This window comes from Lissotriton helveticus, chromosome 12, assembly GCF_964261635.1.
Source record: "Lissotriton helveticus chromosome 12, aLisHel1.1, whole genome shotgun sequence".
Taxonomy (NCBI): domain Eukaryota; kingdom Metazoa; phylum Chordata; class Amphibia; order Caudata; family Salamandridae; genus Lissotriton; species Lissotriton helveticus.
In genome coordinates, this window is record NC_136073.1 from 635,599,269 (window position 1) to 635,616,156 (window position 16,888).

At 48.8% G+C, this 16,888-nt stretch overlaps 1 protein-coding gene across 1 annotated transcript in view; it reads right to left on the reverse strand.

The window, feature by feature from the left end:
- LOC144797574 (uncharacterized) overlaps nt 1-16,888 on the reverse strand; it is a 510,336-nt gene that overhangs the window by 135,964 nt on the left and 357,484 nt on the right. The window contains exon 6 of the mRNA XM_078668235.1: nt 589-687. Within this exon, the coding sequence (XP_078524361.1) occupies nt 589-687 (99 nt within the window). The remainder of the gene's footprint in view (nt 1-588; nt 688-16,888) is intronic.

A 16,888-nucleotide genomic window follows, 5' to 3' on the forward strand; every position in this document is an offset into this window, starting at 1 on the left:
ATGCTATTCCTTTCGAGTATCCCCTCAGATCTGGCTTCGTTAGTTCATCTGCAAGTCTTCTTGTTTGCTACCTCTTGAAGCAAGACGTCTGGTATTATATATGCATTACGAATAATAAGTAGCCAAGCATATAGTCCTGCGCAAAGACGTACAACCTTAGGGCTAAGGCCAACATTGCATTTCTAGATATTTTGTTTTTGGTTTGTTGAAAGGTCCTTCACCTAAGGGGTCTCCATACCGGTCCTGGAGGGCCGGATCCCTGCCAGATTTTGTGCATATCCCCATTTAGATACATGTATTTATTTTAAAAATCTGTCATGGATCTGGCCCTCCAGGACCGGTTTGAATCCTCCAGAAATGAGCACCTACAATAGAAATGGATTATTATAAAATACATGATAATGCGAACAGCAGCTCAGGTTGGATTGGAATGTGTTTATATGACATAAAGCACATCAAAACTGCTGCATCATGTTTTTGGCAGTGAAACCTTATGAGCGTATTACTTTTCAGTTCACAAGCTACCTAAGGTACTTGTGGTTGATCACTGTGTGGTTGCGAAAAATAAAATAAATGCTAAGTACTCACCTTTGGGGCCGCAGATACGGTCAACTCTCCTATTGTTCTTCGAGTCGATGCAAAAGGTCTCTTCCTCTTCTTTTATACGGGCTGAAATAATTTCATGTCCTCATTTATAAAAAAAAAGAAAGTTCATTACGACACAACATAAAGAAATAATAATTTTTCAATAGATTGCTTTTCTGCAGGTAATGGTTAAATTCAAGAGGAGAGGGACTCAATGTTCAAGTTATATCAATACACCTATTTTGATCTAGCATGCATTAAAAAGTGATATTCCAGTAATGTATCCATTAAGGTTAAGTGGCTTTAGAGAGCTTATGTATTCCATAAGGGTCTCAGGACATGGTTCACAAAGTTAAACTTACTCTTCCCTATAAGTTTACGATTGTTTGCGATTAACAAGGGATTTATTTACGAGTAGTATCTTTATGAGTGCAGAGTTTCTGCACATAAAAACATAAGTCTTTTTATGTGCTAAGACACAATCCCTGTTAGGGTGAGGCACAAACCAACCCCAAATTAACCTGCCACTAACCCCCTCAGAGCATCAGGCTTAACTTAGAGGCAATGTGGAAAGTATTTGTACAACACTTCAAACAGTAATGAAGTGAAACCACCACACAAAAAGGATCATATACCAAGTTAGAAATATAAGGCTTTCATTAATAAAACAAGACCAAGTTAACAAACACCTTTTACACAGCCCCACCCGAGACTATGAACACGTCAATTAGTCCTTCTGTCACTAGGGTCTTTATATTGGTGTCAGAAGTTGAGGATGCCATACACCAAAGCGTAGGCAACAAAGCCCCAGGGCAGGATGTGCTTTCTATTGATCTTATCAAACACGAACCGGACTTCTGGGCAATGTTCCCTCTAATTTTTTTCCTCTGTGTGCGTCAATGTAGGGTCTCTGTGCACTGCAGCCATGGCTATGTGCGCCAGGAACCAGACCGTGCGTGTGTGCAGCGCCAAATATCACTCCAAACTTTTGCCTAAAAATCTTAAAAGATGGTACATTTCCACACATACAGTGCCACGTTAAGGGTCTTAAGGCAGATTTGCAATTTGGATATACCTGCCATGACATGAATTGGTTACACAGGCAAGTACACTTCAGGTTTACAAAAGCACAAGATTCCAACGGTGGTGTCATCATAAGATTTTACTAACGATTCTTAACTGGAGCACTATTCATTGGGTGGGTAAATGTTGAGAGCCTACACAAGATTACATATACACAATACGTTGTGGAATGGAATATTTTTGCTGTTGCCTAAAGCGTTCATCTTCATTTGGCAATTTCAACTATTGCCAATAACTGTGGGATAAAGTACTTAATTTGTAAAACAATAAGTGTCAGGGATCAAAGCTTAGCTCAGTAGATGTGCATTGTTTTCTGTCTGTGGCCCTGGATGAAATTTTTTCAAGGAAAAATATATAATCGTCCTCAGGGTGCAGTAATGATGGAATCCGCAAAGGTTCAGTGGACTCTGGTGCCCCAGAGTTGTCTCTTAGAAGGTCTGGAAGGAGAGCTATCCTACCTGCTTACGTAGGGGAGTATTTAAGATAGATATACTCTTTACAGGTGGGTGGTTGGCATTTTAAATACTTATGTTTGTTTAAATCTGCTGAGTGAAGGTACCCATGGATATGGAATGAGGCTATGCCATTTTGAATGCCTAGGGGGGTGTGACTCAACCAATGGATGCTGAACATATTATACCAATTCTGAACCCATCAGGTTTCACGTGCATGTCTTCCTTGTAGGACTGATCAAGAAGAATACTGCCTGAAGATATTACCCATTTGATTAAAGTCTTTTTACTATTTGGATCCTATGCTCTGATCTCTTCCCCATACTATTCAATGTTTATAGGGTTCCTCTTGCACCCTGTCACAGTCCATAGCTCTTAATAGGTCAAGTAACTTTATACGTCTGCAGTAATGCCCTGATACACAGAAAGTAGGTATTGCATAACCATGAACCATCTGTCTTAATATCAGTAAGACCTAAACCTTATTTTCAGTCATGAAGCAAAGCAGTGTGAATGTGGTCCAGTTGAATTCAATGATACACCTCCGCCTTCTCAAACACTTAAACCGCTGGAAGTTTTAGGTGATGCATCCTTGTTAATTGACAAGAATATCTCCACCCTTTTTCAAAAGTAGTCTCCACGGTGAGGACATCTCATTTACTCTTATAAATGTATACCGTATTTTTTCTAGCTTACTGTATTACTCCGCTGTCTGTTTACATGTCATGAAACTGAGTCTGAATAAGCCGCAAACTATTCAAATCAAGCTTTGAAAGGAGTGCGATGTCTTAAAAAATCTGACCATCTATCATTGCCCCATAGGTCATTTGGATGGTTTCCTCATTGACAGATTGTTTCCACTATCCAAAACGGAGGAGGGTACTTTCTTCCATTGCATGGCTGGGTTGGCGGTAGAACATGAATTGGTGAAGTTGGCGGTCTGACGGCAGGCCGGGGGAGTGCCTCGAATCTTCACCACATCCTGCCTTTGTAAAGGTTGGGCATAGCCCGACATCTTTCCCAGCCATGGATCGCAATATTAAAAAACCCAAAAGAAAGTGACCCTAAATTGTGGTAGCCTTCTAGCCTGCCGCAAGAGGCCATGTGAAACGTTTCTGGTCCCCTTCCTTAATTTTTGCTCTTGCCTTCAAATTAAACCTAGCATGGCAAAGCAAGGCTTTAGTTAGCGGCTTAGACTATAGCGGCAGGTTTAAAGACTACATCTTATCTGCTGTGAACTTAGCCAGGTGGCGGTAAGAATGCTGCTGTGATGTCCTCCTGTGCATTGGGACAGATTGGCATAGCTTTATAAAAAGTTTCGTCTTGATATGTAATGAAAGAAGAAGTTGGAAATAGTGTTTATAGGTGTCACAAAGTTGTTGCAGAAAATTCCTGATATGAACAGGAAGGGAACGGACAGAGTCGCATTTGTGGAACAGCTAACTGCTATAAATGAATGCTCCTTTCTTCATTTGAGGAAGGGCTGGAAGACGGAAACAAACACTGAAAGTTTCCGTTCCTATTTGCACCGCCCGGCCGCACTCCAATTAACACAGTCTGATCCCGAGGAGAGACCGAGAGAACAGGGCAGTGGGTTTGTTAGCGAGGGGCTGGCTGCCAGTTACGTTACACTGGCCAAAACCAAGTGCCGACAGCACACATACAGTGTTATTAGCTGTTTGAACTCCGCTTTCCATTTTGGTAAGCCATAAATATGCCTGCTTTATAATTTATTATTTCTTTTGCGAAGTTTTTGATTGTGTCAGTAAACAATGCATTTTTGGGACATTTGTAGCATTGACTGGTGACTGTGGGTAAACTTTAGCTGTGTGATGATTTAAAAACGACTTGCATTACTAGGCCTATGAAATCACTAGTAATGCAGCTGGCATGTTGTCACTTTTCACCAGTGGGTGCATTTACATAAAAACATCTTACTTTTCATTTTTTTTTTCCCTTGTCACCAGCCCAGTTGGTTTTGTGCACAACACTTGCGCTGGTCTGTGCTGTACTGTGATGTTGAGTTTTTGGTATCGGTGCAGGATGTTTTCTCTAACTGCAGCCTCCCCCAACCCATCTGGACATAATTGGCAGGCCAGAAGGATCTGAACTTCACACTTACCAGTGAAGCCCTCCAGTCATGTGCGTTTGTCACAGTTTGGAGGACAGGCTTTTATTTCATCCCTAACGAGACCCGTGGAAGAGAGATACTACAACAGAAAGGCTGTCTGTCAGATGACAGCGCCGGCACTATCAAGCAGCCCTGCAACAGTTTCAGGGAGCAGAGCTGGCCAGAGGAGCCGAGAGCTTTACTGTGTGAATCACCGCTCAGGTGCAAGGCCATCCCTGCTGCTGTAGTACACTTGTCACAAGCGTTTTTAGTTCAATAGCAATTTTGCATTCATTTATCACTACAGGCCCTCGTGTGAAGTTGGTGCCCTTCCATTTCTGGTGCTGTGCAAAAGTTTTAAGATTTCCTTAGAGTGTTTTGTTGCTCAAATTGGTGTAATTTCTGATATTTATGTTTTCCTCATCTTCATTGCTTGATTTTGCACACAGGAAAGTGTCACTCATAGTCACTGTATCTCACTCATAATTACACTGAAATTATGAAAATGTCACATAGCAATCTGAAACCTTGGCGGCTATGTACAGTTTAATAATTAGTGCTTGTGTCGGCGGCGCCACGGAGGGGTACGCACAGTCTTATCTCTGATACATTATTTTAGTCACACACAATCAATTTAGTTTAAAATCTGCAGGCTGGGCTGCTCTGTCTCATCATCGTTCTGAATGAGCCTGGTTTATCTCCAGATCGATGTAATCACAGTAAATCTGTAGGCCCAGCCAAGGGCTGCTCTGTCTTCTAATTTTTTTTTTTTTTTTTTTTTTTAAACTTTATGTGTCATTTTCAGAAGCATCATACACAAACCATTAGCAATGGAAACAATACACCCCATCTTGCAGTACAAAAACACCCTGAATGACAGCTTTCGGCGTAGGAACAAGTGCAAAGTCCAAAGGGATTGGGGATATCCACAACAGTTTATCACAGCCAGTAAATAGCCCCGGATGCAATAACAAGCCCAACCGGCCCCCACAGATAGTGTTCAGCAGCAGCGCATAAGTTGTACCAACAGCACAGGCTAACCCACTCCCTCCGGGTACAGTTGGTTGTCTAGCTGCGCCTGGTGGTCAGCTGCGAGTTTAGCAATGTATGCGCGGTACGGCCCCCATATGTCTAAGGGTCTAGACGATGTAGGGATGGTGGAGGAGTACTCTACGCAGTTGACATTGCAGGAGGCCAAGCTCTTCAACCAATATTTCACCGTCGGGCTTCTTGCGGAGCACCAAAGTAAGGCCACCTCGCGCTTAGCTAGCAAGAAGCCCAGCGTCGCAAGCCTGCGAACCGCTGGTGGGAAGTTCGTCACAAAGCCTAACAAAGCAATTTCAGGGGTCGGAGTTAGGGGGACGCCTAGTATTTTACCAAATGTGCTGTGTACCTGTAGCCAGTAGTCTTGCAGTCGGGGGCAGGTCCATGATAGGTGAGCAAAATCAGCCTCTGTAGTTTTACATTTCGGGCACATAGGGGATCGGGAGGGGTCTATTCTGTGGGCCAGAGCAGGGGTGTGGTACATGCGCCTCAGGAATTTGAAATGAATGAGCTTGTGCCGGGTGTTCAACGATACTGTTTTTGTTACAGCACAGCACCGAGCCCATTCCTCATCCGTGATCTGTTTCCCCAAATCTCTTTCCCAAGCCAGGCGGACCTTCTCGTCTGCTGCAGGAGCAGCCGCTAAGCTAAGTCTGTATATCTTAGTAACCATGTGTGTCCCCGATGGATGTTGAATAACTGCGGTCAGGGGTTGCGCCTCCTCTGGAGCCAGTGGGAAGGCGGGAAATGTGGCTCGCAGTAAGGAACGCAGTCGGGACAGTACAAAGGAGTCCATAAAAGTACGGTCCTGGAACCGGGGGTCCTCCGTCAAACTAAAGGCTTTTCCGTCTGGGAATAGGTCCCCCACCGTGTGTAGGCCGAACTTAGAGAGTGTAGTACGCACCACCGCCTCACCAGTGATCGGAAGCCAGTGTGCATTAGGGAGGGGGAGGAGTGGGGAGTATAGTATATCAAGTTTAAGTAACCTCCGGATTTTCTCCCAGGCCCAGCATGTGGACGATACCGTTTGGATATCCTGGGGGTCGCGGGGGAACCCTCTCGGGAGCAGTGTAGCCAAGGAGTGAGGCAACACCAGGTCTGTTTCCGGCTTCAAGAACAGTATGCGCGCATCTGGGTGGAACCAAGGGTATGCGAAGGAACCCTGTGCTGCCAAAAAATATCGATAAAAATCGGGCACTCCCAGGCCACCTCTTTCGTAGGGCAGGGTCAAAACGTGCCACGCAACTCGAGGGGTTTTGTTGCCCCATATCAACCGCAGCAGCAATGTTCGCAGCTGCGTGAAAACATTTTTTGTCAGAGGTATTGGGATGTTATTAAATAAGTACAAAAACCGAGGTAGCACCACCATTTTCACTATGGCAATGCGTCCCACCATTGAGAGCGGCAGCCTGAGCCACTTGGTAATGTTGTCCTCCAAAAAATCCAGCGCTCTGCCATAGTTGAGCCGGATAATGTCCACCGTGTTAAGATGGACGTGTATACCCAAGTATTTCACCGATTCGTCGCACCACTCCAAGGGGTACTCGCATTCCCAGGGCGTAGTGGCGGCGGTCAGTGGAAAAATGAGGGATTTGCGCCAATTAATGCGCAGGCCGGAGTATGTGCCAAACCGCGTGATTTCCGCTAATAATGGTGCCAAGTTTTCGGCCGGAGCCCGGACATAGAGTATTAGATCGTCCGCATACAATGAGGCGAGCAGAGGACCCGTGCGAAACTGTAGGCCCCGGAAGCTGTGGTTGTCCTGGAATTGACGGACCAAGGGGTCCATCGCTAAAATGAACAACAAGGGGGACAGGGGGCACCCTTGCCTCGTGCCTCTGGACAGGGAGAACGCCTCTGTAAGGGTGCCATTTAGGCGTATACGAGCCGTTGGCTTAGTATACAGCAACGCCACTGTGGAGACAAAAACCTCCGGCATGCCCATCCGTCTCATAATGGAGAGGAAAAAGGGCCACTCCAGGGAGTCAAACGCCTTCTCAGCGTCTAAAAGCACTGCGGCTGCCGGAGTGTCGGGGTCTACCAGGTGAAGCACTGCGAATAAGGTGCGCAGATTCAGCGAGGTGGATCGATGCGGCACGAACCCCGATTGAGCTGGGGATATGATGAATTCCATTAAAAGGGCCAGCCGCGTGGCCACTACTTTTGCCAAGATTTTATAGTCAGTATTCAATAGCGAAAGGGGCCTATAGGAGCCACAGAGGGCAGGGTCCTTTCCGGGTTTCGGGAGCAAGATGATAACTGCCTCCCTAAACGTGGGGGGCAAGACACCCGTCTCCAGAGCCTCAGCATAGACCTCTAATAACTCCGGCACCAGTTCCTCCTTGTAGGCCTTGTAAAAATCTGCCGAGAAGCCATCGAGACCTGGAGCCGCCGAGCCTCGTAAAGCGTCTATGGCTTCCACTACCGAGTCGGATGTTATCGGGTGTGCAAGGAACTCTTGCATGTGTCTTTCCAGAAAGACCAATGCAATTTCGTCAAGGTAGGAGCCTTGAGCGCGCAGGTCGTTGGCAATGGATGAGGAGTAGAGGGTAGTGTAGTAGGAGAAGAAGGTGTGGGATATTTCGGGGGTGGTATGCCGCCGCGTACCATCCGGGGCCGTTATTTCCGTGATGTATTGCGCCTGTCGTGGCGGGCGTAGTAGGTGTGCTAGCAGCCTCCCGGGTCTGTCTCCCTCCCCATACTGCCGTGCCGAGTGCTGCGTGGTCAGAAAATGTAGCTCTCTATCGGCCGTTTCCCGAAACTCCAGCAGCAGGGAAAGGCGGCGCGTTTCAAGTGTCTCAGAAGGGGCTCGGAGCTGGTCCTCCTCCACTTGTCTGATGTCTTTCTCCAGGCGTGTAAGCGTGGTTCTAATAGAGCGCAGAACTCCCACATGAGTGGCAATGCATACCCCCCTTATAGTGGCCTTAAACCCCTCCCACAAGGTAGGGTGTGTGTCCACTGACCCCGTGTTCAGCTCAAAATAGTCCATGATAGCAGTTCGGAGTGTTTCGGTGAACACCGTGTCAGCAAGGGCCTTACCAGGGAACCGCCAGTGCCGTTCAAAGCCGCCAGGTCGTGGTATATCTAGCTGTAACGCCACTGGGGAGTGGTCCGAAAGTGTACGTGGCAGTGTGGTGTGTGATGTCACCCATTCAGCCACCCCGGGGGAGAGCAGCCAGTAATCTAGTCTAGTCCAAGTGTTATGGAAGCTGGAATGGTGTGTATACTCCGTGGAATTCCCGTGTAGTCTAGCTTCGATGTCTACGAGGGAGTAGTCCTCACATATTTCAACCATGACCGGTCTGGAGTGTTTCTTAGTGTCTGCAGCGGTGGAAGTCCCGTCCCGTGTGGGGTTAAGGAGTAAATTAAAGTCCCCCCCGACAAGTAAGTGGCCAGTGGCTGTCGTGGTCAGTTTCGTCTGTAAGTTGTGAAAGAAGGCAGGGGTGTCAACATTGGGGCCATACACGTTTACCAGGGTAACCGTCTGATGAAACAGTGAGCCTGTCACCAACAAGTATCTGCCCTCCGGGTCTTCCACCGTGGAGTGGAGCATGAAGGGTATTCGCTTATGCACCAAGATAGCCACCCCCCTGGAGTATCTGCTAAAGTCAGAGAAAAAGCGGTGTGATCCCCAGCTCCTCGCCAGCAGCCGGGACCCCGTAGGACTCAGGTGCGTCTCCTGAAGAAACGCAATATCGATTGTATGTCTGCCGAGGTAGTTGAAGACCTGCCTGCACTTCCTTGTGTCGTTTAGGCCCCTGACATTCCAGGACATCAGGGTAATCCGGGATAAGTCATCCCGCCTAGGCTGTCTGGTCATAAGAGATCGTGTCTATATGTGCAATCCAGGGTGAGCCAGGGGCTACTGAGACGTGCGATGGAATGTGGTGTGTGTCTGCCATCTGTGCGCAGAATGCTTTCAAACTAACTAACAAACTTACCCTCCCCCCTCCCCCCACCCAGCCTCCAAACAACCCAGGGAGGCATATCCCTATGAACCAAGCAGCGAGCCAAACAAAACACAGAATTGCAAAATACAATGAAAGAGTATAGCTCAGCTGCATTAAGAAAAAGAGTAGTGAGACAACAGTGGCATCCGCCATGGGGAGTGGCAACGCCACGCCGGTTGGGGAGTAAACGATATCGGATGATCTGCGCACGAGCGACCAAACCAGTTCGTGCGCCAGGTAACAAGAGCAAAAAAAAATTTTCAGCCCAAAATGTCTAGATAAAATGTTCAGCCATTGCCCGTCTCAGCAAATAAATCAACGCTGGTTTGGGAGGCATGTCCGAGCGGGGAAGCAGGCGGGTGGGACCCAGACCGAGAGGGGCCCTCGTCACGTCGCTTGTAATGGTGGCCAAATTCCTGGGCCTCCGTGGGTGTTTCAAAGATGCGGGGCCTGCCATCAATGTCCACTTTGAGTCTAGCTGGGTAGAGCATTCCGTAGCGCAGACCAAGATTCCGAAGTGTGGCCTTAACCCCGTTGAACTTTTTTCGCGCTTCCTGGACTGTGAAGGTGAAATCAGGAAAGAAGGAAAGCGTGTTGCCCTGCCATGTCACCTCACCACGGTCCCTTGCCGCCCGGAGGACTGTGTCGCGGTCTCTGAAGTTCATGAGGCGGGCTACGATGGGGCGTGGTGGGAGACCTGTTTTGGGCCAGGGCCCCAGCGATCTGTGGGCACGTTCCACCACAAAGCCCTGAGTGAAGGATTCTCGGCCAAAGAGATCAATGAGCAACTGTTCAACAAACGTGTCCATCCGGCCAGTTTGCGTCGTCTCCGCCAGGCCAGTAATGCGCACGTTGTTTCTTCGTCCCCGGGCTTCAAGATCCTCATTTTTGATGGCCACCTCCTTGAGGATCCTCTCCACTCTCTCCAGCCTCTTCAGGGATTTCGCTGCGCCATCTTCTACATCGGAAATCCTGGATTCTGCTAGGTCCAGCCGTCGGTCGTGTGCCTGGAGTTTGGAGCCCATGTCGTCCATGCGGCGCTCCAGACTGTCAAAGCGCCCGTCCAGCGCCTTGAAACCTGCTCTCATCTCTGTCATCATGGCTGTCATGAGGGAGGTGGTATCTTCCCGGTCCTCACCCCCAGTCGCCTCCATTCGGGGCTCCAGTGGGGGGTCGGTGACGGGTAGGGAGGCCCCAGCAAAGTTCAGTTTGCGCTGATTGAGGTCGCGCTTTCCCATTGTGGTCGCGCTGCAGGGCCACCCGGCCCAGGTCTTCGTGTGTCTTCTCGTCCCCTCGCACCGGCGCTGTCAGAAATGGCTATGTGGCCGTGCCGGGCAATGGGTCTTGTACCCTCTGTAGTGGCTGAGTAGGGCTCTGTCTGGTTCGGGTCACCCGCAGCAGTGGATGGCGTCCTGTGAGGTGTGGGTCAGGCGACCACGGAGCAATTCCTCCAGGCGCCCTCGTGGTCCGGTAGGACAGGCTGTGAGTCCTTGTAGTCCCCTCCCTAACGTACCGGGGGGGGGTAGAGGGGGCAAGCCGCGCCGCAGACGCGAGGACGGGCAATGCTGGCGCCAGCGGCACCCAGAGCGGCCCCACAGGCCAACCGCCAAGCAATCCGCCCCCGCGCCGGGCCTACGTCTCCGCCACAGGCCCAATGGAGCACCCGGCTTTAGCCCGCCCCCAAGGCCGCAAAGGCCCGAGAGCGGATCCGGCGCGCAGCGCCGCCCTACGGTAGCCGGGCAGCAGCGGGCCCGCCGCGGAGCCGAGCCCCCAGCCCTCGGAGCACAGAAATCGCAGCGGCCGGTCCCTGCAGGCCACCCAGGCGCCCCCCGCGCTGCTCGCCCTACCTCCGCACTGAGCCGCCGCCTCTCCTCGCGCTCCGCCCGGCCGCAGGTCGGGTCACCGTATCTCCGGATCCGCTGCCGCCACCGATCTGGAAGTTGCACCCGTCGTGCTGTAGAGGATGTAGCGCAGGATCGAGGGTGTGGGTGCACTGTAGGATCTGGGGTTACCGCATATTGCGAGCGCTAACTCCCCGGACCGGCGGAGCTTCAACAAGAGGCGGCCATCTTGGTCTCCTCCTTGGCCACGCCCCCTGTCTTCTAATTTTTCAATAAGTAAAATTGTGTTTGTTGCTGTGAGTCAAAGCACGAAACAAAACTATGGCTACGCACTGTTTACCTGTTTGAACTTGAACTTTCACAGTGTAGTCCTCTGTCTGTTTCGAGAGCAGAGAGCAGGGAATCCGTGTGTGTCAGGAAAAGGCAGGCTGAATGTGATTAGTTGCAGGCTTCGACTATGCAGATTTTTAAAGCAGTGAGTCACCCAGGATCTACTGAGAATGCTTTATTGCGAAGAATGCGTCAGCCTGTGCATCTTTAGATTGTCATTTTGTGGTGTTATACAGCCATATATTTTTGTTGGAATTGATGATGACAAACCTTTTCTTACTGTATGTTAGAAAGGTTTTTACTTTTCTAGTCCGTGTGAGCTGCAATCGTCTGTTCGACTATGGAATCAGATATCATTTCCGTTCTTTGAAACTGAAGAAATGAGTCTCTAAAGCGTTCTTTCGCTAATTACGAGGAAGAGATGTTATGATCCCTTCTGAATGCGGAGAGACTGGACAGTGTTGCATTAATGCAGCTACTGTTTGCCTTGAACGTAACGCTTTTCATTACTCTTCTAATAGTGCACAGTTGCTGGTGTGCGCAGTATTGAACACGAATATCAAATCAAACTCCGCAGCTGTGCACTCTAAGAGTCGTCGCCTAACGCAATTAGGAAATGGCAGTTTTTCGCGCCGCTCGGGAGTGCGCGCTAAATATAGCACACTGCGCGCTAAAATTTGAGAGTCACTTGCCTAAACATTGTATTTTATTTCTCACCTGCTTGCAGCTTACTCTTAGGGCAGAAGCCCACACCCTGTCATCCCGCACAACCGATTCTGAACGCTGTCGCGGACTTTGGGCTCAACAAACATTGCTGCCGCCATCTCCGGCGTGCACCCTGGCCACGCCCCTTCGAGGCCACGCCCCCCCCGCCCTGCTTAAAAGGCGCGGAATACGAGCGTCCACTGTATACCTTACTCCTGAAGCGGAAAGCCGGGAGCGCTAGGTGTGCTTTTTTAAAATTTGAGAGTCACTTGCCTAAACATTGTATTTTATTTCTCACCTGCTTGCAGCTTACTCTTAGGGCAGAAGCCCACACCCTGTCATCCCGCACAGCCAATTCTGAACGCTGTCGCGGACTTTGGGCTCAACAAACATTGCTGCCGCCATCTCCGGCGTGCACCCTGGCCACGCCCCTTCGAGGCCACGCACCCCCCGCCCTGCTTAAAAGGCGCGGAATACGAGCGTCCACTGTATACCTTACTCCTGAGGCGGAAAGCCGGGAGCGCTAGGTGTGCTTTTTTAAAATTTGAGAGTCACTTGCCTAAACATTGTATTTTATTTCTCACCTGCTTGCAGCTTACTCTTAGGGCAGAAGCCCACACCCTGTCATCCCGCACAGCCGATTCTGAACGCTGTTGCGGACTTTGGGCTCAACAAACATTGCTGCCGCCATCTCCGGCGTGCACCCTGGCCATGCCCCTTCGAGGCCACGCCCCCCCTAGCGCCCTCCTCACTACTATAAAACATGTGTATTTGTCGGAAGCGCAGCGGGAGCGCCGTCTGCGCGTCCGCGCCAGTTCCGGGCCTAGGGCCAGCCATAATGTCAGTATGCCACCCGCTCAAAGACTGACCTGGACTAGATCACAGCTCCTATACATAGGTAAGACATCCTGCCCATCCCCCACCGCATGTAACCTCCCCCTACCCATTCCATTCCTACACAAATGCTTAAACTGCCCTTACTCCCTTCGCCCCGATTGGTCTCACCCCCGTAAACCTGCACCTTATAATTCCCCTTCGACCAAAACATACAGCATGGGCTTAGTGAACTGCCGCTCCCTACCATGCCACGCCAATGACATATGGCTTCTACTATCCTCCACATCCTGGGATGTATTATTCTTAACGGAGACCTGGATCAAAGACTCTTCCAACCCAGACATCGCCTTAGCTGTACCCACGGGTTACAGCTTCACCGGATTAAGCCGTGAAGGCTCCAAAATGGGTGGGGGAATCGCTGTGATCCTAAAAAATCACCTGAAAATCTCATCTAGGAAAATCTCTAACACCAAACCTATAGAAGCTCTATACTTCTCAATCACAGACTCCACCACCGCCATCTCCTCAGGGATCTTGGTTTATAATCCCCCGAACTCCCCCCAACCTGCTACTTCAGAGCTCCTAGCAGTCGTGGCAGACCTCTCCCTTAAACACCCCCATTTCATGGTACTGGGAGACTTCAACCTTCATGTTGACGTAAGCAATTGCAAACGTGCCTCACAGCTCCTGGAATCTATGCAAAATCTTAATCTTGCACAAAAGGTAATAGGCCCCACTCATACCGAAGGACACACCCTCAACCTTATTTTCTCGAACTGCGAGACACTTAAAACCCTCCCCCCCTTACCTCTTACTTGGTCTGACCATCACTTAATACCTTTCGAGGTCCCCGTGGCCAAACTTATCAAACAGGAGTCCGCCATTAGAACACAAGGCAGGAAATGGCACAAGCTCTCATTAACCACCCTTGAGCAAAAATACCACACTAGTCCAAACACCTCACCGGGTGATCTCGATGCAGCAGTACACATACTCACTACCGACCTCACGTCCGCAATTGAGAAAATTGCCCCTTTACAAATCCTTACCTCCCACAGACAAAAACCTTCTGCCCCTTGGTTCACTCAAACACTCAGGACAAACAGAAGCAAGTGCAAAAAATTGGAACGACTGTGGAGACAGCACTATGACCCGGAAACCAAGGCCCTCTATCGTCAAAGCCTTAAAGAATTTCGCAAACTCAAACGTCACGCTATGAGTACCTACTTCTCAGATTCCATTGCCAAGGCAAAAAATTCGACCAAGGCCCTTTTTAATATAGCAAAAGACTTCACTCATCCCAGTGCTCTGGCCACCCCTGTTCCTATTTCTCAAGCCTTGAGCGAAAATCTTGCTAACCACTTTGAAGAAAAAATAGCCAACATTGCAGTAACTATCCTTCAGAATGGCTCCAACAATATAGAAGGACCCACCTCTAACTGCAAACATGCATTCACAGCATTCCAACCACTTACTAAGGAATTAGCCCTAAAGTTGTTTATGGAATGTAAATCAGGCTCTCCCCTGGACCCTGCCCCGGCATTAATCTTGAATGAAATTGCCCCCCTAATCATCAACCCCCTTCTCAATATCTGGAACTCCTCTTTAAGCTCAGGAGTTATGCCTTCCATCTGGAAGCATGCATTATTAATCCCCATCCAAAAAAAATCAGGCTTAGATCCCTCATGCCTAAACAACTACAGGCCGATTTCACTTCTACCCAAACCCGCCAAAGTACTTGAGAAAGTTGTCCAAATACAACTATCACACTACATAGAATCAAACTCTCTGTTCCACGACTCCCAATCGGGTTTCAGGCCGGGCTACAGTACCGAGTCGGCACTACTCGAGGTATCTGAGTCGATCCGAGAATGCACGGATAGGGGAGAGGAGGCCATGCTGGTCCTCCTCGACCTTTCCGCGGCATTCGATACCATCTCTCATGACAAACTACTGACCCGCCTTCAAGAGATAGGTATCGGCGGGCCCCCCCTCTCATGGGTAAAATCTTTTCTCACGAACAGAACTCAACAAGTGATGCTTGGACCCTTTCTTTCTTCCAAAAAATCACTGATTTGGGGCGTCCCGCAGGGCTCTGCCCTCAGCCCGCTTCTTTTTAATGTATACCTCCTACCTTTGGCAAAGGTGGTGGAATCCTGGGGCGTCGAAGTAACCTTTTACGCTGACGACACCCAGTTGGTGTTCTCTTTCAAAGACCACTCTGAAAAATCATTTGACAATTTCCGTCATTGCATGCTGAATATCACCTCCTGGATGTCGGCGAATAATTTAAAACTCAATACAGACAAGACGGAAATCTTATTCTTCAATCAGAAATCTCCCCTACCCTCCTATCTCTGGTGGCCGTCCGAACTCAACCCTCCTCCAGATCCAGTCCAAGCCACCCGAAACTTAGGCTTCCAATTTAACACCTCTCTCTCCTGTAATACCCAAGTCAACAAAGTCACCTCTGCCTGTTTTGGGAAACTACGTATGTTAAAAAAAATCATCCCCTTCTTACCGCTGGACTCTCGAAAAACGGTAGTCCACGCCCTCATTACCACCCATCTGGACTATGCTAACAGCTTGTATGTAGGTGCCCCCTCCTACATCATTAACCAACTACAGAGAGTCCAAAACGCTGCTGCCAGGCTGGTATGCAATATTCCTTACCGCCATTCCATTGCACCCCACCTGATCAAACTTCACTGGCTCCCTATCAGACTGCGCATCCATTTTAAAGCCTTAACTCTGGCTTTCAGAGCACTCAACAACCAAGGCCCCATATACCTACGTCGCAGAATGAGGCTCTCTCAAGTCCCGCTAAACCTCAGATCTAACCATCTACGCCGCATGGCCTGCCCCCGTTATCGTCTGGCACACACGGGAGGAAGGGCCCTTGCAGTGGCCACCTCCAAACTCTGGAACCAACTGCCCACAGAGTTAAGATTTCTGACATCAGAATCCCTGTTCCGAAAAAAACTGAAAACCTGGTTCTTTTCTCAAATTTAATCCTTAAAGCCTCCCTTCTCTCCCCACTGACTCTTCAGAGATAAGGTCCTTAGCGCCGGGACACCTCCGCTGGAGGTAGCTGCGTGCTTTATAAAACTCTAAATAATAATAATAATAATAATAAGGATGACTTCTGTACGCGCGCGCTCACGCGCGCAGGTTATTGGGAACAGTGCTTCTGGGCACCCCTTTTACGTAATGTTTTTAACAACTTAACAAATACCTTTATTACAAGCACCTGGTCTATCAGCATTATCGTGCCTATTTTTAAAAAAGGACATCGATCTAATCCGAGGTGTTATAGACCGATCTTTCCGATTGATAACAACTTAAAAATCCTAGGGAGGGTCGTGTTTAGCAAAATTAGGACATGGGCCGAAAAGAAACAAATTTTAAATCGGTGCCAGCTGGGTTTTAGAAGCAAACTGGGAACAATCGAACAGTGTCTTAATTTAAATCTTATTATTGCTACGTATACAATAGCACAGAAGTCACCTATTTATTTGGCCTTCATGGACCTTACCTCGGCGTTCGATTTTGTCAACAGGTTACGCTTATGGTCGGTCCTTTTAAACTATGGGTTGAACGAGGCTTTGGTTCACTTTTTGGCACATTTTCACAGGGACTTGAAGGCGCGGGTAAGGATCAGTAATGATGGGGAGGTCTCAGGAGACATCGTTATTGGTAGAGGGGTCAGACAGGGATGTGTACTGGCCCCTCTCCTATTCATTCTTTACATAAACAAATTACATTATGCCCTGTCAGAACTCACTAAAGACGTACCAAAAGTTAATGGAAATGTACTTCCCGCGCTCTTTTATGCAGATGATGCGGTCCTTATGGGCCGCACTCCGAATGCACTATGCACTTTAGTTGGGTTTTCGTGTCCTTTATGGCAGAACTAGACCTCTGCACCAATTTTAAGAAATCCTTTATAAT